Source organism: Capra hircus, chromosome 9 (assembly GCF_001704415.2).
Source record: "Capra hircus breed San Clemente chromosome 9, ASM170441v1, whole genome shotgun sequence".
NCBI classification, from domain to species: Eukaryota; Metazoa; Chordata; class Mammalia; order Artiodactyla; family Bovidae; genus Capra; species Capra hircus.
The window spans coordinates 11275144-11298309 of record NC_030816.1 but is presented as its reverse complement, the minus strand read 5'-3'; the positions used below and the strand labels follow the sequence as shown (position 1 = coordinate 11298309).

The window sequence follows — 23166 nt, the reverse complement described above, 5'->3', positions numbered from 1 at the left end:
CCTACACGCTTCTTACTTCCTCGACCCCAATCTCTCTCTCTGGTGGACTTGCAGTCTTTCAGAATTCTTCGGCACCTAATTACAAGCACAGCAAAACATAAAGCTGTTAGAAAGACCCAAGCCGCGAAACTGCACGTCCCCAGAGATCCGAGAAGACGAGCCGCGCGGGCTTCACGGATGGGGCGCGGGGAAACAAGGCGGGGGCGGGCCGGCGCGAGCTCCCGTGGCGCGGCGCTGCTTCCGCCTCTCGCGGCCCCGCCCCCGCGACGCGACCCGCGGTCACGTGACGGCCGCGCGCGCCCGCGCGCGTTCCCGGCCGCTGCAGGCTCGGAGGCCGAAGAGAAAAGACGGCGAGGCGGCTTCGGCTGTGGCCACAGAGGTGGGAGTCGGGGCGAAGCCCACTCGAGGGGCACGGTGAAAGTCAAGCCACTCGTGGTTCCTACTCGGGGAGAGGAGTGATGGCCCGCGGCGTCACCTCCGACCGCGGCACCTCCCGGGTCGGCCCTGCTCTCCGGGCCTGAGAGGGGCGGCGGCGGGGTCAGGGGCTGGGACGCGGGTGGACGCCCTTGGGCCGGCGCGGCCGCGGCAGTGGAGCCTAGCCGGCGTGGCACAGCTCAGCCCTTTCCGCCGCCCCTAGCTTGGTTGCTGTCAGAGGCAGGAAGACTGTGACGGACGCCGCGTTGCCTGTGGCCGCCGCAGCCGCTGCCCTGGGCGAGAGCCCGGGGCTGGTCACGGTCGGGGTGCGAGAGGCGGAGCAGCGGCCATTACTGCGCAGCCTCTTCCGCCGGGGTCCTCGTCGCTGCCCTCGGTGGCAGCCGGGTCCGTTTCCTGTCCGCTCAGCGCGGGTGTCAGGCCTCTACTCGGGGACTATGGGCCTCAAGATGTAGGGGCGGCGATGGTTGGAGGAGTAATCCCCCCGCCCCCCGCATCCCGTGCGGAGGCGTCCACTCGGGCCTTGGGTCCGGACGTACAGTTCCTGCATTTTGTTTTTCCGGAGTGTCTTTGGCATCTTTCTCTGCCCTCTCTCCCTCCTCCTCCTGCTCAGTTCCTGGGTCTTGCTTAATCCGACGAGCAGTCCAGTCCCTCGTCTTGTCCGGGTTAAAGCCCAGCACTGTTGTTAAAGCATCAGAACCACTGAGAGGTGTCTCAGTACCCGCTGAGCCTCCAAAACCTCAGTGCGTCTTAAAAGACGGGGCCGTTGCTTTGTTCTGGTTGCTGGGTGCGGAGTTCTCTCCCCACCACCCCTCCACCTCCCCCCGCATCCCGTCTGAAAGGGTAAATGGATGTTCCATTGTGGCCGCTATTTTTTGTTTCCTGTGGGCACCTAGAGAAAGGCAGAAAAATTGTTCTTACACACACTTCTGGCAACTAGATCTTTTTCTCTTGATATCAGATTTAGTACGGCTTTCTTTCTGTTCCCTAAGTGCCATTTTACTGAGCACTTATTTCTCAAGTTTCTAAAGAAGGTACATTTTGTTTAATAGTGAAACTGGAATTGAGAGAAGAAAGCTAAGAAATGGTAGAAAAACGCATTGTCTTTGTGATTGATATTTTCAGGTGCCCCTCCAATGTGTGTACTTTTCTTTTTTTTGATTGTTTACTTTTTTTCTTCACTTAACATATTTTATTGAAGTATAGTTGACTTAACGTTGTTTCAGGTACACAGCAAGGTGATTTGAGTTATACATACATTATTTTTGAAGTTATTTCCCGTTATAGGTTATTACAAGATACTGACTGTAGTTTCCTGTGCTATACAGGAAGTTTTTGTCTCTTGTTGGGTATTTATTTTTTTAAATTAGAAATCTGCATTCTATTCATAGTGAGTTAAGCAAGTGGAATCAAAATGCCCTAAATTTTTTAGTCAAAAATTCACAAGTTTTCTAAAATGTGCATGTTGTATATATGTATACAAAAGCTTTTCTACTATGCTTGATTTGAGAACATCAAAAAGAAAAGATGGAGAAACTGGAAAATATAAATGAAATGGGAGCTGCTGAATATGAAATAGAAAAAGTGAAACAGACTAGATAAAAGTAAAAGATCGTCATATAGTCCAGTTGTTTTTAAACATTATTGCTCATTAGAAACATCTGGAGCTCTGGAGAAAAGCAATACCTGGGCATTTATGTTTTTCAAAAAATTTCAAGATAATTCGGGTATGCATCTGGATATTAAAAAGTGATACAGGTTTTTCTGTTAAATCATAGTTTTGGTGATACTGAGTTCTATTATTTTTCTGTTGATCAATCATAAATAATAATAAGTGAATAATAGTTACATAATCACGATAATGAAAGATGTTATCAGTTTTCACAATCAATAGCAAGATAAAAGATAATTACAATTGTAGGCCATAATGGAAACATGATTAACTTAACTATAAAATAAGTATATACAATTTGGGTGGTCAAGCAGAGTGATGTGGTAAGTGGAAGTACTTAAAATATGTGTACTTTTAAAATAGGGTTTGAAAATATGATATGTCATTGAAAGCAGTATACATGTCCAGAAATTGGAAGGCTTAAGGCTATTTTGTTTTTTAATAAGTGAGTCTATATTCATACTTTTAAAAGACGTGACATATAGGACACTGGAAGAAAATCACCTGCTCAAGTAACAGGATTTATGATGTTGGCTTTGCTGTTTTTGTGACCAGCAAATATTGTTTGTGTTGAGTGTCTGGGAGTCTGTGGAGTGTGCTAACAAAACATGAAAATATGTCCAGTAAATGTAATTTTAAAGAGCAAACCCGAAGAGTGACAACCCACTCTAAAAATAGATTTTGGATGTGTTTATTTTGCTTGTACATCTTAAATTGGAGCGTTGAGCTCAGTCTTTGATTTAGAATTTTGTTTCAAATGGGGCAGTGTAAATTGTGGGCAAAATGAAAATAATTCTGCAAATATTTACCTGGTAGTAAACATTTGTAGAATTTTGTTATTTACTCATTGTTAAAAACCTGATAGAATTACAGTCATCAGGAATACTGTTGTTCCAAATAGCTGGTCATTAGACAAGAGGAAGAAAAGTTTTTTTTTTTTTTTTTTAAAGGAAACATGTATTAACTGGTAAAGTATTTTGCTTTTGAATTGTCAGAAGGATAGGGCAGGTTTTTTTTCTTTTTTGGACATGATCTAAAGTGATTTCTCCATAGAAGAAGAAGAAAAAAGTATTGAATCTTTTCACAATACTGATCTGCTTAGAGAACATTATCTTATGTATTATAAATTTGCTAGCATGAAACACCTGACAGACTGCCAGTTGGATAGTTGCTTCTCTGTCAGTGTTAGTAAAGGCTGGTACTGAACCTTTTCCATTCTCTTGCCTGGTTTTTTATTGTGCCCAAGGAACCTGATTTTGTGCGACCAGCTGGATTAGAAAGTCTTTCCATGGTATGGAAACCATCTTATTTACATTCTGCTACAACCACCTGTGCTTATTTATGTAGTGTTGAGTGTTCAGGGCTTACTACCTTTTGGGTTAATTAAAACAGAACCTGTTGTTAAATGCCTACTAATTTAAGTATTTAGAATTATGGAAGTGTAGAATAGGGTGAAATAACTAAGACATGGGAGTTGTGACTTGACCAAGGTCAAACAGATAATTAGCAGCAGAACCTTTCTTCTTTACAAAATGGTTTCAGACTATGCAACTTCTGTTTGATGTGATTAAAAGCATTTTTCATTCACTTTCACATTTAATGTTAAAATGCAAAGCCCACATATTTGGGTGAGAAGTGTAAAGGTTTAAAGCTTGGATATGAAGATTGTGAAGCCCAGAGATTGTCATGCAGTAACTTTTTTTTTTTTAATGGGAAATATTAAATGCAGTGGTGGAAATAATTCTTTAACACAGAGTAGTGTAAAATATTGGACCCCATTTGGTAGAAGTGAGTTTTGACTGAAGACTTTTGTTTCCTAGTATGACTTGTGCTTTCTATAAGCTGTTTTAACAGGAGATGAGAAGGAAAGCTAAAAATGGAAAAACGTTAGGGCATTTAGTTACATCTTTCAATTTGGGACTCTCTCTTAAGAAGTATTAAGATATATCTGCTAAATTACACCCACTCTCTCTGTTTCTTTTACTGGTCCTTAATTTTTTTTCTTCTTCTTCTTTTTTGACTGTATAACAAAAGTTGTAAGATGTGTAGTATTTTTCTTTTCTGTCAGTGATCTCTTTTATGTAGAACATTTCCAGTTTTGTATATTTTGAATAAAGAGTAATAACTTTTATTAAACATTGGCTGTTAATAATTGGAAAAATACGGGCAATCTTCACATCTTTATAATTTGATATTTTATCTGTCACATGCTTTTCTTTGATTTTTTTTTAAAAAGATAATCATTTATTTGAATCTTTTATCTAAAAAAAGAACTTGGTCCATGACTGATTTGAAAAGTAGAATCGTAATTAATCCTAAATATTTTCAGAGACAGTAACAGTGGGTGCAAATAATAGGCGCATGAATTTGTTGAGTGGTCGCAAAATTACAAATAATACAGTATTCGTTTTCAGTTAAACTTGATTGGTTGAATGGGTAAATGATAATCTCTAAACTTTTATATATTTTAAAAAATAGTCTGCCACTTTTTCCCTTTAGAATTGTTAAGGTGCAGAAATAACTGATTTAGTTTCAGATCTTTTCTCTTTTTATATTACCTTCCTAATAGTTTGTTTCTGTATAAATTTGCACCTTGAGAAGGAAACTTAAGCCATTAACTAGTTGATAGATGCATGTCAGAATATAATGGTAAATTTTTACTGAATAACTCATAAATTGTATTTAGTTTGGTGATAATTTACAAATCATTCATTGCAGAATGAATTATGTATGTTTGAGTTATTTATGTTTGCCAAATTATTTGTGGTCTGCAGTTAGAATTACACTATTCTTTTATCTTTGGTTAAAAGTAAGACTCCCCCTCCCTCCCTTAAAAAAATTCTTTCATTTCAAATGTATAAATCTTCTGAGGGCCACTCGACTGTTGTGAATATTACACATGACTATTCTGAGTATCACAAGTCATACCATATGTTGTGCCCAATTGGCATTACAGTTCTCAGAGGCTAGAGTTGATGGATCTAATTGGTGGAATTGGGATACCTAAACCAGTCAGTTTTGATCACAGTAGAATATACAATTTTTTTTAATCTATGCAGGCAAAGGTGTGAGTAAAGTAACATGGAGTTCATTTTCTTTATTCAACAATTCTTGGACTAAATTGCAGGTTCTTTTTTTTTTTAAGACTGTTGGTATGCAAGACATTCTAAACCTGCATCGCGAGCATGCTAGCCACTTGCCAGCCACATGGAGCTATTGAGCAAGCTGTGTGGCTGGTCTGAACTGAGTTGTTCTGTAAAGTAAAACATGCATCAGATTTCAAGGAGTGTACACACACGTACACAAACACAAGTATAAAATACCACATTAATAATTTATCTAAGTACATGTGAAAATGGTAATGGTTTGAATATATTGGGTTAAATGAAATATACTCTCTAAATTTGCTTGTTTCTTATTATTGTCATTAATAGAAAATGTGAAATTACCTATGTGGCTTGCATGGTATTTCTATTAGATAATGATATTCTTTGAGATAGAGTACATTGAGGAAAATATTTTTTTAAGGATATACTTGAGTTTGAATCTCATCTCCCAGTATTGATAGCTTTGTGAATTGGTGCTAAATCCTTGTGGGCTTGGGTTTCCTCATTTATAGAATTTCTCACAGAGTCATTTTGAGGATTCAGTGATATAATGTGTCTACTTAGTGACCTTCAATATGCATATGAAATACCTGGAGATGTGATTCTCTTGGCAGAGAGTGGGGCTTTGGATATTTGTTTGTAAAGAACTTTCAGGTAATACTGATACTGCTGGTTGAGGACCACAGTTGTCATATCTGGAAGTCTAGATTACTATGTAGGTTTTAGTTCATTTTCCTCCCCTCAGCTATTACCCATTTACAGCTAGCTTTGAAATTTTAGCCACGGGAGATAGTGATTGAAAAGGTCCCTGTAGCTGACAAGATTTACTAAAATCTGTTTTATTCCTGGATTTCTGTCTGCATTCTGGAGAATTCACTGCAGTGAAGAATAGCTAGGTAAATTATATACTTGTCAAAAGATATAAAGATGGCATCAGTTTTATATTTGTAAATGTGTTAACTCCCTCTGTTGGATTTTAAGTTGTTTAAAGAAAGGATTGAAAGTTGTATAACTTTATAGCTTTTGTGGCTGGGTGCCTGTTCACAATTAGAATGTAAATGTTGTGTTAGGTGACTTAAATGAATTTAGTTTTTCATTCATCCAAGGAATACCGGCTCAAGACAGCAACAGCTGATTGGCAGTTGACTAGCCACTTAGAGATATAAATAATCCTTATCTCAGGGGTCTCACGGTTTACTGGAAGAGTCAGGAGCAAACAGATAATTGCAATGCATATGGTAAATTCAGTAACAGAAGAATTACAAAATATAGGGGAAGGAACAGCTTTTCCAGAGGCAATCAGAGAAAGGTAGTAGCATTCATAAACCTTAAAAGAAAGACTATACAGGTAGGAGGAAATACAGAATTACAAAGGGAAATTTGGAGAACTGAGTAATTTGGTATAACTAGAGTATTAATCTATGAGAGTGGTTGTGGGAGAGAGTTATTTAGGTTTCAAGTCTTTAAGGCTGTTGAATATTGTCTGAGGAGCTTTACTTTATTATATAGGCTGGAGAGCCCATATAGGGCTTTACGCATGGAGGGTTCATTTTTCTTTTTAAGTGTATCCCATTCGGAGACTTAATTTAAGGGGTGATACTGAAGCAAAATAATCAGATCGAGCAGTAGTCCAGTGATGGTAAAAGTCTGAACTAGGATACTAGCAATGGCAAGAGAATGGAGGATAGAGTCCCAGGGTGTTAGGGTTAAAAGTTGGCAATTTGATGTAATGTGTTGAAAGGGGAGTGAGAAAATAATTTTGTATTTCTCCATTGGCATTCATTGGTTAAAGCACAGAAGCCAAGATGTCACGTTGTAAGATACATGCAGAGATGGGGGTGTGTAGAGTATGTGTAGATGAGAGACAGAGATGTGAGAGAGCCAAGCATTCTCTCAAGAAGTTAAAATCGTTGGACTCCAGATTGGGCAGAAAAGGAAATGGAATCAGGTATTGGAGAAAGGAGAGGAGGTGGGCAAGAGACTGGAGAGGCACTTGGAATTAAAGAGCGGGTGTGAGAATGAATGAGTAAGTGAGCTGGAAGAACCAGAGCTTGTGGTCTGAGAGCGAGTTTAAGATTTTAGAGAGGCAGCAGTTTTAGGTGGCATCTAGTTCCAAACGTGGCCATTATATTTTGTTGGGGCAGAGGGTGAAGTTTGTTGAATTTAGGAATTGAAAAATAAGGACAGTGTTTGTCAAATTGTATTTGATGCACTACTTGTATCAGCATCACTTGAGGTGAGATTCCTGGGCTGAAACCCATGTCTACTGGCCTACAGTATCTTGAGTTAGAGTCTGAGGATGTGTGTCTCTGGGGAAGTTTGAGAACCTCTGAGTTAGGTGTTGAATGGTTTATTCTCAAGGATATTTAATAAATTCATAGTCAGGTGTCAGGAATTATAATGAATTGGATGACGAGTAGTGAGTAGATAGATAGTATTTTAAGAGTTAAGAGAATAGCTTTAGGGGATTACAGCCAATGGTTAGAGACTTCGAAGAATAAGTGGGGTTTTGTTTGTTTGTGCTTAAGAGTAATGATGTTAGAATAGTAGAATGTTTCCTATTGTCCTGTGTGCGAAAGTGGGCGGTTTCTAATATTTTGAGTAGACTGTAGAAGGGAAGTGAATGATGGAGTCGTCTTTGGTGCCACTGAAATTGTAGGCACTTAGTAAAGTGAAAGGGTTGTGGAGGGAAGTCAGGACAGTGGAGTCCTTGTCGTGGAAAGACTAGGTTCTAAAGTCAGAGTAAAATAAAAAGTCAAGTTGTTTATAAACACTTTTAGTCAGTTACTTCTGGAAGGTCTTCAGTTTTGAGGTAGATTACAGATTGTTTGGTCTGTTCTGTTAAACATTTGGTGAGATATGCTGACTTATCTTAAAAGGGCATATATCTAAAAAATCTTATACACTAAAATTCCAGGTTTTTTAGGGAGATAGATTCCCTCACTATAAGAGGTGCATGGAACTGAAAGAGTAGTTGTCTCTTCTGTCTTGTTCCTGGAAAGCCTATCTCTGTCCTCATCATGTACGTTCTTTGCAGTAAATGAGCCTCCTGTAGTGGGCCTGAAGTGGATGGAGGTAACACTAACTGTGAAGAGAGAGGACTAATGACTGAGATGATGTTTTGCTTGGTGCCTCAAGATGCCTGCTGTCCAGGAACCATCTTATTGGTTTGTAAACTGGGACATTCATATAGGTACCAGGAGGTCCTAGTTAATGTGATGACCTTGCCTTCCCGTACATTACCTCCTGTAGGAAGGCAGAGGCTGTGAAAGACATATCGCATCCATATAGAACTCGTTTCACTTTTTTAAAAAATGCTTTTTTCTTGTAAAATACCAGTTGGCCATAGAGATGGGTTTATTTCTGCACTCTCTCTTTTGTTGGTGTATTTGTCTATTCTTATGCCAAAACCATGCTTACATTACTGTAGCTTTGTAGTAAGTTTTGAAATCTATAAGTGTGAATTCACCATCTTTGTTCCTTTTCAAAATTGTGTTGGCTGTTTGGGGCCCCTTTCAATTCCATATGAATTGGAGGATGAGTTTCTTCATTGCTGAAAAAAGGAAAAAACTATTGGGATTTTGATAAGAATTCTGTTGAATATGTAGATCACCTTGGATAGTTCTGTCATCTTCATAGTCTTCCAGTCTGTGAACACCAGTTGTGTTTCCCTTTTTTTGCTCTTAATCTCTTTAAGCAGTGCTTTGTAGTTTTTCAGTGTGTAAGTCTTTCACTTCCTTGGTTAAGGTATTTCATTCCTTCAGATGCTGTTATAAGTGGGAATGCTTTTTTGATTTCCGGTTTGAATTGGTGACATAGAAACAGAACTGACTTTTTGTGCATTGAACTTATAAAGTGCACCTATGCTAAATTTGTTTTAGCTTTAGCAGCTTTCTTCGGGATTCTCTGGAATTTTCTGTATAGAGAACAGAGAAAATTTTACTATCTCTGCAAATAGATCTGGTTTTACTTTTTCTTTACCAATTTGTATGCCTTTCTTATCTTTTTCTGATCTGATTGCTCTGGCTAAAACTTCCAGTAAAGTGTTGAATAGCAGTGGGGAAAGCTGGCATCCTTGTCTTGAAATTTTTCCACTTTTGAGATAAAATTTGCCACTGAATTTTTAAAATGAAAGAATCATACATAATTGACTAATTTTGTTGAGAAGTTGATGTTGAAATTTTTCTTTTGCAGCACAGGATGATCCAGCAATGGAGGAGAAAATTCTGCAAACTGGCTGATTACTCATGAAGATGAGATTTTATTTTTGTGGCAGGCATCTGTGGGGTCTGTAATAGAAATGTAAGTATGGCATCATGGTTTTTACAAAGCTGCAACAAGTTAAATGACTGGTATAAAATGTAATAAATCAAGTATCAGTTTTAATCAAACAAAATGAATGTTTTATATTGATTTTTAGATCTTTAATTGAATTGACAAGTTTATTCACATTTAATTACTATTAATATAGGCATCCAAAAAAAAAACTCTTCATAGGGAGTAATCCCTATAAAAGTGAAACTGAAGACAGAGAAATTTGCACATAGAAGGCTAAAAAACTGGAAAGATCTCCAGGTCTTCTAGGTTCTAGTTATTCTTTACATAGTAATTTATTTAAATAAACAAAGTTAATTTATTTTTTTTTTAAGTACATTATTGCATTTTAATTCTTATTGGAGTCCCCAGTTTTACTAGTTCTATTTTCCTATTAGTTTCTTTTTGTGAAATATACTTCAAAATGTTAACACTACCTCTCTCTTGGCCATATTGAACTTTAGTCTGTTATTGATGAAACTTTTTTACACAATGACCATCGTATTTCCATCTTCCAAGTTAACAGTTTTGGTGATTACAGTAGTTAAAATACTTGACCAAAGAGTAACCCTTATAGATACTATTTCACATGTTCTCCCGTTTGACATGTAACTATTGTTATCTACTTTTCCAGTATGATGCTTTGATTATATACTCCCATTAAAAGTATTACCATATCATTTTTAGTGTTGAGAATTTTAATAAAAGACAAATGAAACCAGTAAGCATTTTTCTTTAAAATTGGGGCAAATATAGTTTTAATTTAACCCTGTTTACGTGTTACCTGTCTGTCTATATAGTTCTGTATATTTTTTAATCCTGTAGGTCAGATAGTTTGACCATCAGACTATCCCTGCCATCAAGGAATTAGACTGTAAGTCTAGTAAGACATACTGTATAATTAATACAGTGGAAGAAATACTATATTGAGGCTCCAGGAAAACACTTTCAGAAATGAGAGAATTTATTCCATCTGAAGAGTTCAGAGTGAACAGGGGAACTTTTGTTCGGTCTTAAAAAATGAATAGAATTTTAACAATCAGAAAATTAGGAATTATTTTTCAAGCCAAGGGAATGGGGAAGGGCATAGCTGCCTAAATATCCAGGCATCTTAGGGGAGTGAGGGAGCAATCCTATGTGTGAAGGTCAATGGGAAATAGAGATGTCACAGTTAGTAAAGGGGTTGTGTGTGTTTATTTGTACCTACTTGTTGCCTGGTGCTTACTGGATATTTTACTTGGATTATTGAACTCAATCACAAGATTGTAGTAGCCTTATTTACTGATGAAGAAACAGAATTAGATAAAACTCATTTTCCCTGGGTCATTGTTTACCAAATTTCTCAGAATTATCTGCTAGGGCACTTACTGAAAATAGATTTTTAGACTCTTAATGCAGATGAGTCTAAATTTCCAAGAGATAGCACATCAGCTAATTCTTATCTTTGGAGAAGTTTGGTAAACACTGTTCTAGGTCAACATAGTAAGAATAAATGGTGAATTTTTAACTAAGTCTTGTTTTACGCTGAAGTCTATGTCAGTGTATTGAAAGTTAATGCTTAGCAATTTTGATGACATTATGTAGGCAGTAGAAAACTACTGAAGACAGAGTGGAGGAAGGACTAATTAGACATAATTAAACTGAGGAAAGATGAAAGGAAGAAAAGACTGAGGTCAGGAAGGCCACTTGAGAGGTCAGTATTTTGTATAAGAGTGTGCCCAGGAGGCCAAAATTAAGGTCACAGGCTTTAGTAACAAAGGGGACCCATTCTATAAAGGTTTTGTTGCAGAAAAGCAAAGTGGCCAAGGAGTAGGGGAGCACTGAGGATAACTCCTAAGTTTTATCCAAGATAGAGACCAAAAGAAGAGGATGTGGGTTTAAGGCAGTAGATAATTTTGGTTTTAGTCATGTTTGATTTCAGGTGACTGGAGAGTATTGAGGTAGACCTTTTGAATACAGAATTGGAAATATAGCTCTTAGGAATCTGGAGCAGTTCCAGGTATTACATTTTGAGGATATGAGATTTACATTCATACATATAAATTTGGAATATCCTGTAGATTGTCTAGGCATAAAATGTAATATTGAAAATTTGGTCACTTAGAGCCTCTCTGAGGAATACTGATATTTCAGGGAAACTGAAGAAGGTGGTGGGGAGAGGGGGAAACGATAACTGGGAGAGAGTACCGTCATGGAAATGAATAATATAAATTTTTAGATAGTCTGTGGTTAATATCATTTAGTGCAATGGAATCAAATAGATAAGACTGAAAGAGATCATTAGACTTAGCATGTTAGTTGATTTTGAAATTTAGGAATAGAATATTAATTGAAATCTTGGAGGAAATGGGATGGTTTAGCTTGGAAAGCTACCAGTACTCCATCCTGAGCCAAGAGTATTAAGATAGAATGAAGATAAAGATAAATTTTGAGGAGTCACTCATACCTAATTTCTTAATGTGAGGGTTCAGGATATCTCTTAACTAAGAGGTTGGGTAAGTTTTATAACAGTCTTTGGGACAATAAGGAAAGAAAGGTGTCTTGGCTAAGTAGAAAGTAATTGATACCAGGCACAACGGGTTCTGGGAACTCAAAGTAGCTAATCAGTGTGTGGTGTTCACATATTTTGCACCATATATTTCACTACAATTGTGGAAATTTTCATAAGTTGAGTAACTTTTGTAACTTTGCTCCTTGCTTGATCCTTTTTTTTTTTTTTTTTTGGCAAATGTCTCCCCTTGTGGCTTTTGAGGGGGTAGTCTCACTTTATTCCCCATTTTTCTCTGCCATTCTTCTTGTTCACTGCCTCGCTCACAAATGTTGGAGTAATCCAAGGTTCTGTGATTAGCCCTTTTGTGTGCTGTCTGTGCAGATTTAATTTGGGCATTCATCCATTTTCATGTCTCAGTAATCATGTATGTGTTGGTGGCTCAAGACACTTCTTTCTGCTTAGATTTCTTGAGCATACCCGTCCAGTTAACTCAACTGTCATCTGCCTGTCTTCATTTGAAGACTTTATAAATATCTCAAAGTTACAATGTCAGAACTCAGCTCAGATTCTGAATCTTGATCATCCATCAGTAACTAAGTACTTTCATTTCTATTTCCTTAGTATTTCTTATGTTCTACTGTTAGAACCTTACATCTGTCCCTTCCTTCCCATTATCTTTTACCTCGGTTATTATAAATTCTAGTTTCCTTTTGGCCTCATGCTGCCAAGTCTTCCTCCAAACTTCTGTCCAACTGGTCTTGATAAACTAGTAAACCGACTTGTCACTTCCTAACATAACCTTTCAGTGAATTCCTGTTGACTCCTTAGGAGTTAGTATAAAGACCAACTTCATAGAGATCCTTGAACTCCTTAAATTATATAAGATTTCACTACATTTTTAATAAGGCTGTGACCAGAAGTGTTTACAAACCATTTGCATTTAAAATGTTTAAATTTTATTAAGATTCCATAATATAGAAGGTCTCTGTTGTACTTCTTTGCACAGTACTTTTCATCTATTCAAATGTATCTATCCCCTCCTTGCTAGTTACCGTTTCTTCTTTGTACTCCCTGGTGTCTGTTACACTTATCAAAAAATCATTAGGTAATGCAGTGTTCTTTAATTTTGATGGCAGACTTTATTATGCATTTCCCTTCCTAGTGTCATGGGCATGGTAGATGCTCAAACACGTTCTCTGTTCAAAATTGAAAAGGAATAAGGAGAAATATGTGACAGCTCTTGGAGCAGGTGATAAGATGTCATTATTCTATCAGTCTGAAATTTCTTGTAACTTCCTGAAGCCTTATCTTTCCTAAAATTACTGATGGTGGTTCTTCTATTTGGATAGACATGGTTGTTTTAGAAACAATATGTAGCAGTTAAGAGTAAAGACTCTGAAGTCAGATCATCTGGGTTATGGAAGCTAGATTTGAGGCTGGCTCAATCACTTAATGAACTATGACTTGGGGCCTATCATCTGAGCTTTTGGTACCTCAGTTTCCTCATCTGCAAAAAGGAAAATAACAGACCCAGTTCATAGGGTGATAGGAGGATTAAAGTATTTCACACAATATCTGCCACATATTATGCAATCAGTAATTGTTAGCTGTTAAATAGTTTACTATAATAAAATATGCATCAGTAGACATCCAACAGAAATTAAACGACTTCTCTTGTAGCTCAGTTGGTAAAGAATCTGCCTGCAATGCAGGAGACCGGGTTCAATTCCTGGGTCAGGAATATCCCCTGGAGAAGGAAATGGCAACCCACTCCAGTATTCTTGCCTGGAGAATCCCATGGACAGAGGAGCCTGGCAGGCTACAGTCCATGGGCTTGCAAGAGTCAGACACAACTTAGCAACTAAACCATCACCACCACCAATTACAAGACACTGTACGATAGGAAAAGTTAAGAATTTTGTCTTAAGGACTTGGGAATGGTCATTGTTAAAATTTTAATGTTAAATTTTTAACTTGTATTAAAGTTCAAACTCTATATTCCAACAGAAGTAAAGATTTGAGGAATTTAAAAAAATGGTTTTGGGAAGGAAGATGACATTCTTTTTGATAGGTCTCCACAAAAGATCTTGTAGTACTTTATTCTTCTCTTTCATGTTTTTAATTGGGTTCTGAGCCCATACTTTAAAAAAATCGGTTTTTCAGTATTTGTAGTTTTTATTGGTGGCAGAAAGTTCCTCAATACTATGGAAGCTAAAGATCTTTCTCATTTATAGTAATTTTACCTTTCTTTTGATGAGATGTCTTTAAGATTAGACAAAATCTGAATACTTACAGATTTCCACTGAATCTGCCTATATCTCTCTGTATTTGATCTTGTTGCACAGAAGTCTTAACTAGCATTAATAGACATTTTTTGTCTTCCAGAAATATTTTACATCATTTAAAGAATGGAATTTATGCATAAAAGTAATAATAGCACATTAAGGGTTCAGTTGGTTAAAAAATAAGTCGTGGGAAGTGAGTGATACATTTATGTTCTTCAGTAGAGTTGGACTAACTTCATTCCAGATTTACCAGGAAATAAATTCCCTTTTTTAAAATGATCTCTAAAGTTTCCTAAGACATTCATTACTTAGGGAATATTTCTCTTTAATTAGCATTCTCTTTATCAAATCCTTGCCCTACAAAAGGGAAACCAAAACAAGCATTTCTTACTTATATATTCATATAATCCTCTGCACAAATTTAGCTTCCAGCCTATTTGAAGATCATCGAAGGCTTCCCAGGTGGCTCTAGTGGTAAAGAACCTGCCCGCCAAGGCACGTGAAGTAAGAGATGCAGGTTGGATCCCTGGGTCAGGAAGATCCCCTGGAGGCGGGCGTGGCAACCCACTCCAGTATGGTTGCCTGGAGAACCCCATGGACAGAGGAGGCTTGCAAGCTGCAGTCCATGTGGTCACAGAGTTGGACACGACTGAAGCAACAGCACACATGCACGGGGTGGGTCTTATAGGTGGGCAGGCTAGTGGTTTGTGTTGCTTTGTCTTTATCTTGTTTCATATCTTAATTGTATCTTGCTTACTGCATGTACTTAATACAGAATTATGTAAAAAGTACTTAAAGTTTTTCCTCCCCATGTCTCACTTGGGATACACTAGGAGTATACTTGGTGAGCTATACAGAATCAGCATTTGGTATTTGCTATGGCAAATTGATAGTTGAAAGTTGTTGTTCAGTCCCTAAGTTATATCTGACTCTTTGTGACCCCATGGACTGCAGCATGCCAGGCTTTGCTGTCCTCTACTTGCTCCCAGAGTTTGTTCAAATTTGTGTCCATTGAGTTGGTGATGCTATCTAACCATCTCATCCTCTGCTCCCTTCTCCTTTTGCCTTCATCTTTCCCAGCAACATTCCTTTCAAAGAGTATTCAGTGTTGATTTCCTTTAAGATTGACAGGTTTGATCTCCTTGCTGTCCAAGGGACTCTCAAGTCTTCCCCAGCACCACAGTTTGAAAGCTTCCATTCTTAAGTGCTCAGCCGCCTTCATGCTCCAACGCTCATATCCGTACGTGACTGCTGGAAAAACCATAGCTTTAACTATACAGACTTTGTTGACAAAATGATGTCTCTATTGGTTAATACACTGCCTGGGTTTGTTATAGCTTTCCTTCCAAGCAAGCGTTTTTTAATTTCATGGCTGCAGTCACCGTCCACAGTGATTTTTGGAGTCCCAAGAAAATAAAATCTGTCACTGTTTCCATTGTTTCCCCTTTTATTTGCCACGAAGTGATGGGACTGGATGCCGTGATCTGCTTTTTTGAATGTAGACTTTCAAGCCAGCTTTTTTACTGTCTTCTTTCACCCTCATCGAGAGGCTCTTCACTTTCTGCCTTTAGATCGGTATCATCTCCATATCTGAGGTTATTGTTCTTTCTCTTGGCAGTCTTGATTCCATCTTGTGATTCGTCCAGCCCGGCATTTCACATGACGTACCCTGCATAGAGTTAAATAAATAAAGTGACAATATACAGCCTTGATGTAATCCTTTCCCAATTTTGAACCATTGAACCAATCTGTTGTTCCATGTCCAGTTCTAACCTGCATACAGGTTTCCCAGGAGGCAGGTAAGATGGTGTGGAATTCCCATCTCTTTACGAATTTCCACAATTCGTTGTGATCCACACAGCCAAAGGCTTTAGCATAGTCTATGAAGCAGAAGTAGATTTTTTTCTGGAATTCCCTTGCTTTCTCCATGATCTAGCACATATTGGCACTTTGATCTGTGGTTTCTCTGCCTCTTTGAAACCCAGCTTGTACATTTGGAAGTTCTCGGTTCACTTACTATTGAAGTCTAGCTTGAAGGATTTTGAGCAAAATTTTCCTCGCATATGAAATGAACAGAATTGTATGGCAGTTTGAACAGTCTTTGGCATTTCCCTTCTTTGAGATTGTAATGAAAACTGACCTTTTCCAGTCCTGTGGCCACTGCTGAGTATTCCAAATTTGCTGACACTGATTGAAGCACTTTTAACAACAGCAGCTTTAGGATTTGAAATAGCTCAGCTAGAATTCCATCATCTCCACTAGCTTTGTTTGTAGTAATGCTTCCAACGTATGACCCATTTGACTTCACACTCCAGGTTGTCCGTTCATTAAGACTTTTTTGTCTATTTCTGTGTATCCTTGCCACCTCTTTTTGATCTGTTCTCTGAGGTCCTTAGTGTTTCTGCCCTTAATGTTCCCTTAATATCTTCAACTTTTTTGAAGAGTTCTTGATAGTTGGCCTTACAAATAGCTGTGAAAAGAAGAGAACCCCCCCCCCAAAAAAAAGGAGAAAAGGAAAGATATAACAGTTTGAATGCAGAGTTCCAAAGAATAGCAAGGAGAGATAAGATAGCCTTTGTCAGTGATCAGTGCAAAGACATAGAGGAAAACAATAGAACAGGAAAGACTAGAGATCTCTGCAAGAAAATTAGAGATACCAAGGAAACATTTCATGCAAAGATGGGCTCAGTAAAGGACAGAAATGGTATGGACCTAAGAGAAGCAGAAGATATTAAGAAGAGGTGGCAAGAATACACAGAAGAACTGTACAAAAAAGATCTTCACGACCCAGATAATCACGAAGGTATGATCACTCACACTCACCTAGAGCCGGACATCCTGGAATGTGAAGTCAGGTGGGCCTTAGGAAGCATCACTACGAACAAAGCCAGTGGAGGCGATGGAATTCCAGTTGAGCTATTTCAAATCCTAAAAGATGATGCTGTGAAAGTGCTGCACTCAATATGCCAGCACATTTGGAAAACTCAGCAGTGGCCACAGGACTGGAAAAGGTCAGTTTTTATTCCAATCCCAAAGAAAGGCAATGCCAAAGAATGCTTAAACTACCGCACAGTTGTACTCATCCCACATGCTAGTAAAGTAATGCTCAAAATTCTCCAGCCCAGGCTTTAGCAGTATGTAAACCGTGAACTTCCAGATATTCAAGCTGGTTTTAGAAAAGGCAGAGGAACCAGAGATCAAATTGACAACATCCGCTGGATCATGGAAAAAGCAAGAGAGTTCCAGAAAAATATCTATTTCTGCTTTATTGACTATGCCAAAGCCTTTGACTATGTGGATCACAATAAACTGGAAATTCAGAAAGAGATGGGCATACCAGACCACCTGACCTGCCTCTTGAGAAACCTATATGCAGGACAGGAAGCAACAGTTAGAACTGGACATGGAACAACAGACTGGTTCCAAATAGGAAAAGGAGTACGCCAAGGCTGTATATTGTCACCCTGCCTATTTAACTTCTATGCAGAGTACATCATGAGAAACGCTGGGCTGGAGGAAGCACAGGCTGAAATCAAAATTGCAGGGAGAAATATCAATAACCTCACATATGCAGATGACACCACCCTTATGGCAGAAAGTGAAGAGGAACTAAAGAGCTTCTGGATGAAAGTGACAGAAGAGAGTGAAAAAGTTGGCTTAAAGCTCAACATTCAGAAAACGAAGATCATGGCGTCTGGTCCCATCACTTCATGGCAAATAGATGGGCAAATAGTGGAAACAGTGGCTGACTTTAGTTTTCTGGGCTCCAAAATCACTATGGATGGTGATTGCAGCCATGAAATTAAAAGATGCTTGCTCCTTGGAAGCACAGTTATGACCAGCCTAGCTGCTGCTGCTGCTAAGTTGCCTCAGTCGTGTCCGACTTTGTGCGACCCCATAGACGGCAGCCCACCAGGCTCCCCTGTCGCTGGGATTCTCCAGGCGAGAACACTGGAGTGGGTTGCCATTTCCTTCTCCAGTGCATGAAAGTGAAAAGTGAAAGTGAAGTCATTCAGTCGTGTCCGACTCTTGGTGACCCCATGAACTGCAGCCTACCAGGCTCCTCCGCCCATGGGATTTTCCAGGCTAGAGTACTGGAGTGGGTTGCCATTGCCTTCTCCAGACCAACCTAGAGAGCATACTAAAAAGCAGAGGCATTACTTTGCCAACAAAGTTCCGTCTAGTCAGGGCCATGAGAGAGTTGGACTATAAAGAAAGCTGAGTGCTGAAGAATTGATGCCTTTGAACTGTGGTGTTGGAGAAGACGCTTGAGAGTCCCTTGGACTGGAAGGAGATCAACCCAGTCCATCCTAAAGATCAGTCCTGGGTGTTCATTGGAGGGACTGATGTTGAAGCTGAAACTCCAATACTTTGGCCACCTGATGTGGAGAGCTGACTCATTTGAAAAGACCCTGATGCTGGGAAAGATTGAGGGCAAGAGGAGAAGGGGGCGACAGAGGATGAGATGGCTGGATGGCATCACTGACTCGATGGACGTGAGTCTGAGTGAACTCTGGGAGTTGGTGATGGACAGGGAGGCCTGGTGTGCTGCGATTCATGGGGTTGCAGAGTAGGACACGACTGAGCAACTGAACTGAGCTGAACTGATAGTTGAAAGTTCTTTAGGTGAAATAATGAAGCTTTAACTATCTTCTACCTGTTTTCTGATGATGTTTATCCAGTTTTATCTCATTCTAATGAGGGAACCAGAATACCTGCCCCAAAAGAATTGTTTTGCCTTTTCTAGTATGTTAGTTTGACCATTCATGTCTTCCCCTGGGATGGCTATCATTTTTTTTTAATTTGTTAATTATATGTTTACATTTATTTATGCATGCAAGAGTAAGATTCTTGCATTGGTCAGGATGGAGAGTAATGCTTTTAGGTTGAAAACTTTCTTTTTCATAGATAAGGTAACTGCATCTAATGGAAAATTGATATTTGGGGTTAATTTTACTTAAAATACAACAGGGTTTGAGACTGTGTATCTTTTAAAAGTATGGCATTCATATAAGTTGCACTGTTAGATACTTTATTTACATTTTAGTAGACTTCTATTTTTCTTTTTAAAATTTTTAAATTTATTGGCCTTTCTTTTGTCCAGAAGGCACCTAGATCATGTAGGTATATATGAGATGTTGCTATTGTTTCTCCAAAGTAGTGATGAGCAGTAGCTCATTTAAACATTTTGTTAACTCAGTTAAATTATTACTTGCTCATGAAGGACTTACTTATTTTTAATTGGGCCTTAAATGTGGAAATTAAAAAAAAAGATTTTTTCAGAATTTCATTGACAGTGAATTTTTTTTAATTGAAAGGAACAAAAGAATATATTGTTCACCCTTTCTCTAGCTAATTTTAGGTTTTTTTTAGTAGAATGTTTCAAGTTACTCTATGATTTAAATGTAGCAATAGGACCTGATGAATGAAACCTAGTCAGTCAGTGCCTTACAACTGTTTTCAGAGTTGTTTTCTGAGAACAATATATATATAGCTTTTGCCAATAAACAGAAAAGAGAAGAGCTAATTTCAGTTTAGCAAGTATTTATTATGTAGTGTGTATTAGATATCTTAGAAAAGGGAATTGAGTCAAAACATGTGAGATGAAGCTGGCATGGGAGCAGGGCATATAGATCCTGGTCTCTAATTTGAAACCAACTTTTTAACAAGACATAAGGCTGGACCCATTAAAGACATATGCAGTAATTTAATAAATAGTGTTTACTTGATGACTTGGGAAGGGCAGAGATGGACTGTAGTTGGATTTAGAGGATATTGAGGAGATAAAGTGTAGGACTTGCTGAAGTTTTGAATGGGGAGGGGTTAGGAGGACAGCTTCAGTGATGGATTTCTGGCTTGAAAAGCAAATGAATAGAGGTGTCTCCAGAGGGGCATTTAGGGAGTAAGTAAGGAGGAAACAGATCATAAATTCAGTTTTTGTCCCTTTGAGACAGCCAAGAAGAGAGCTAAAGTAGGCAATTAAAAGATTGTTCTAGGGCTAAAATGAAAGGCCTGGGCTGGTGATTATCATTTTAGGAGTCGGTAACAACTGAAGCCCTGAATGTAGATGGGATCGTCTTGAAAGAGGACAGCAAGAGGAACGCACGTGTGGTTAGAGAAAGCCAGCAACAGCAAAAAGGCCGTTAAAAGAAAGGCGTCTCACAGAGGAGGAATGAGCTGACTGGTGCAACCAATGTTTTTAAGATCATACAGCAGAGAAAGGGAGTTTCTAGGATTTCAGCTCTAGTCGTTTCATATGGTCTACTTGTCAAGTACCAGAAGTACATTAATGCATGGAGGCATTGCACAGTTGCACTTAGTGGTACCCTAAAAGGCTACAAAATTGGTTACCTTCTGTGATTGTAATCTGAATTATTTTTGACCATTTTCTTTTTCTCTACTTTCCAGACTGATTTTAAAAGTCTAGATGGATTGTACATTTTAAAATCTTAGCATTTAGTTCTATTCTGTGAATAGAAATGGTATATTTATTTCAAATCTATACTTTGGTTTTTTTTGTGCCTCATCCCCCCCCACACACACACAAATAAGAATAAATTCAAATCAAAAATATTTTTCTATGTAAGTTTTTCTACTTTCAGTTCTGTGTCCCCAGTGTCTAGGACATGACTTGCATATAATTGGTGCTTAATAAGTGTTTTCTGAATGTTGAATTAAGATTTTAGAAGAGTTAAAACAAGATTTTAATATTATGTTTTTTCTCTCATTTTCTCAGGATGGCTGGCTGTGGAGAAATTGATCACTCTATAAACATGCTTCCTACGAACAGGAAAGCAAATGAGTCCTGTTCTAATACTGCACCTTCTCTAACTGTCCCTGAATGTGCCATTTGTCTGCAGACATGTGTTCACCCAGTCAGTCTGCCTTGTAAGCATGTTTTCTGCTATCTATGTGTGAAGGGAGCTTCATGGCTTGGAAAGCGATGTGCCCTCTGTCGACAAGAAATTCCCGAAGATTTCCTTGATAAGCCAACGTTGTTGTCACCAGAAGAACTCAAGGCAGCAAGTAGAGGAAACGGTGAATATGCTTGGTATTATGAAGGAAGAAATGGGTGGTGGCAGTATGACGAGCGCACTAGCAGAGAGCTGGAAGATGCTTTTTCCAAAGGTAAAAAGAGCACTGAAATGTTGATTGCCGGGTTTCTGTATGTTGCCGATCTTGAAAATATGGTACAGTATAGGAGAAACGAACATGGACGTCGCAGGAAGATCAAGCGGGATATAATAGATATACCAAAGAAAGGAGTAGCCGGACTTAGGCTGGACTGTGATGCTAATACCGTAAACCTAGCGAGAGAGAGCTCTGCTGACGGAGCGGACAGTGTACCGGCTCAGAGTGGAGCTTCTGTTCAGTCGTCGTCTGTGAGGCCCCTGACGTCAGTAGATGGTCAGCTAACAAGCCCTGCCACGCCATCCCCTGATGCAAGCGCTTCTCTGGAAGACTCTTTTGCACATTTACAACTTGGTGGAGACAGCATAGCGGAAAGGAGTCATAGAGGGGAAGGAGAAGAAGAGCATGAATCACCATCTTCAGGCAGGGTGCCAGCACCAGACACTTCGATTGAAGAAACCGAATCCGATGCCAGTAGTGACAGTGAGGATGTATCTGCGTTTGTTGCACAACACTCCTTGACCCAACAGAGACTTCTGGTTCCTAATCCAAATCAGACAGTATCTGATCGATCAGGAACTGATCGATCAGTGGCAGCGGGTGGAACAGTGAGTGTCAGATCTCGAAGGCCTGATGGACAGTGCACAGTAACGGAAGTTTAAATAAAAGTTTTCAGATCCATGCTCAAGATGAAAATGGTTATCTGTAAATTTCTGCCCACATAACATTATACTCATCCCTAGTAGTGCATTTTGGGAGTTGGGGTGGGAAGGGGTATGGGAAGGATAGCCCTGTAATTAAAATGTCTAACACATCTCTGTTGAGAAATTTATTTAATATAAAGAACTTGGGTGTTAATAGTTGAGAGCTGTTTAGTAATAATGCAGTTTTCTTGAGGTCTGTTTATAGTTTTTTAAAATACCTTCAGTTCTTTCGGCCAGCGTGTGTGTATTATCTGTGCATTAATGGTCCTCATCTGACTACTGCATTGGTTCATGTTTTTCTGCATGGATTGACATAAAACCATTACTAAAATTTGGCACCTATGAGATATCTGGTATCAGTACGAACAGAAAGCTTAAATAACGTGAGAACAAATGTGAATTTGGGGTTTTAAAATAGAAGAATAACAACTACTAAATAGTAAAGTTACTGAAATGGAAATGTAAAGAAAACAGCTTATAACTTATGTTTCAGAATCTTGTCTGTAACACACTTCATGGCGTTCTCATAGGCTTTGCTGTCCAGTCCTTGTAGTTAGAAGTTTCTCTTGATCCACATTTTTTTTTGATTACAGACTTTATAATTTAATAAATACTAGAATTTATCAAAATTAATCTGTCTCTTGTTTGAATCTGGAAGGAAATGGAAACATTTTGTGGCCAAAGATCACTAAAATGGTGGTGGTTTAAATTGGTGTGTATTCAGCTTACATGGTCACTTGCTCAGAAAAGTTTTGATTTCTTCATTGAGAAGATTTAAAACAGTCTACAGGGAATTTTCATGGAATAAATACGTGTGGAAATAAACCTAAAGCCTGTCTTAAATAACTTGATAGAAGAGGCTATGTATATACTGGGTCTTCCTTGCCAGTCTTCATTAATGGCTAGCACTTACATGAATTAAATGGTAAGTTTATTTCTAAACAGCCTTAGTAGACACAAACTGACTCAACACAAAATGTAGAATCTACAGCAAGGTTGGAAATGTTGGGTTAACTTGGTAATCCAGAAT

The 23166-nt window shown here is 38.6% G+C and overlaps 1 protein-coding gene across 2 annotated transcripts; it reads left to right on the top strand.

Annotated features, from left to right (window-relative positions):
• RNF146 (ring finger protein 146) lies at positions 248–22769 on the top strand. Of its 2 annotated transcripts, none has more exons than XM_018052944.1 (3): positions 248–379; positions 9406–9513; positions 21038–22769. In XM_018052944.1, coding segments are annotated over exons 2-3 (1059 nt in total). In that variant the 5' UTR covers positions 248–379; positions 9406–9511; the 3' UTR covers positions 22095–22769. The 2 variants fall into 2 exon arrangements, with proteins under 2 accessions (XP_017908433.1, XP_017908434.1); XM_018052945.1 differs by having other exon boundaries at positions 271–379; positions 9411–9513.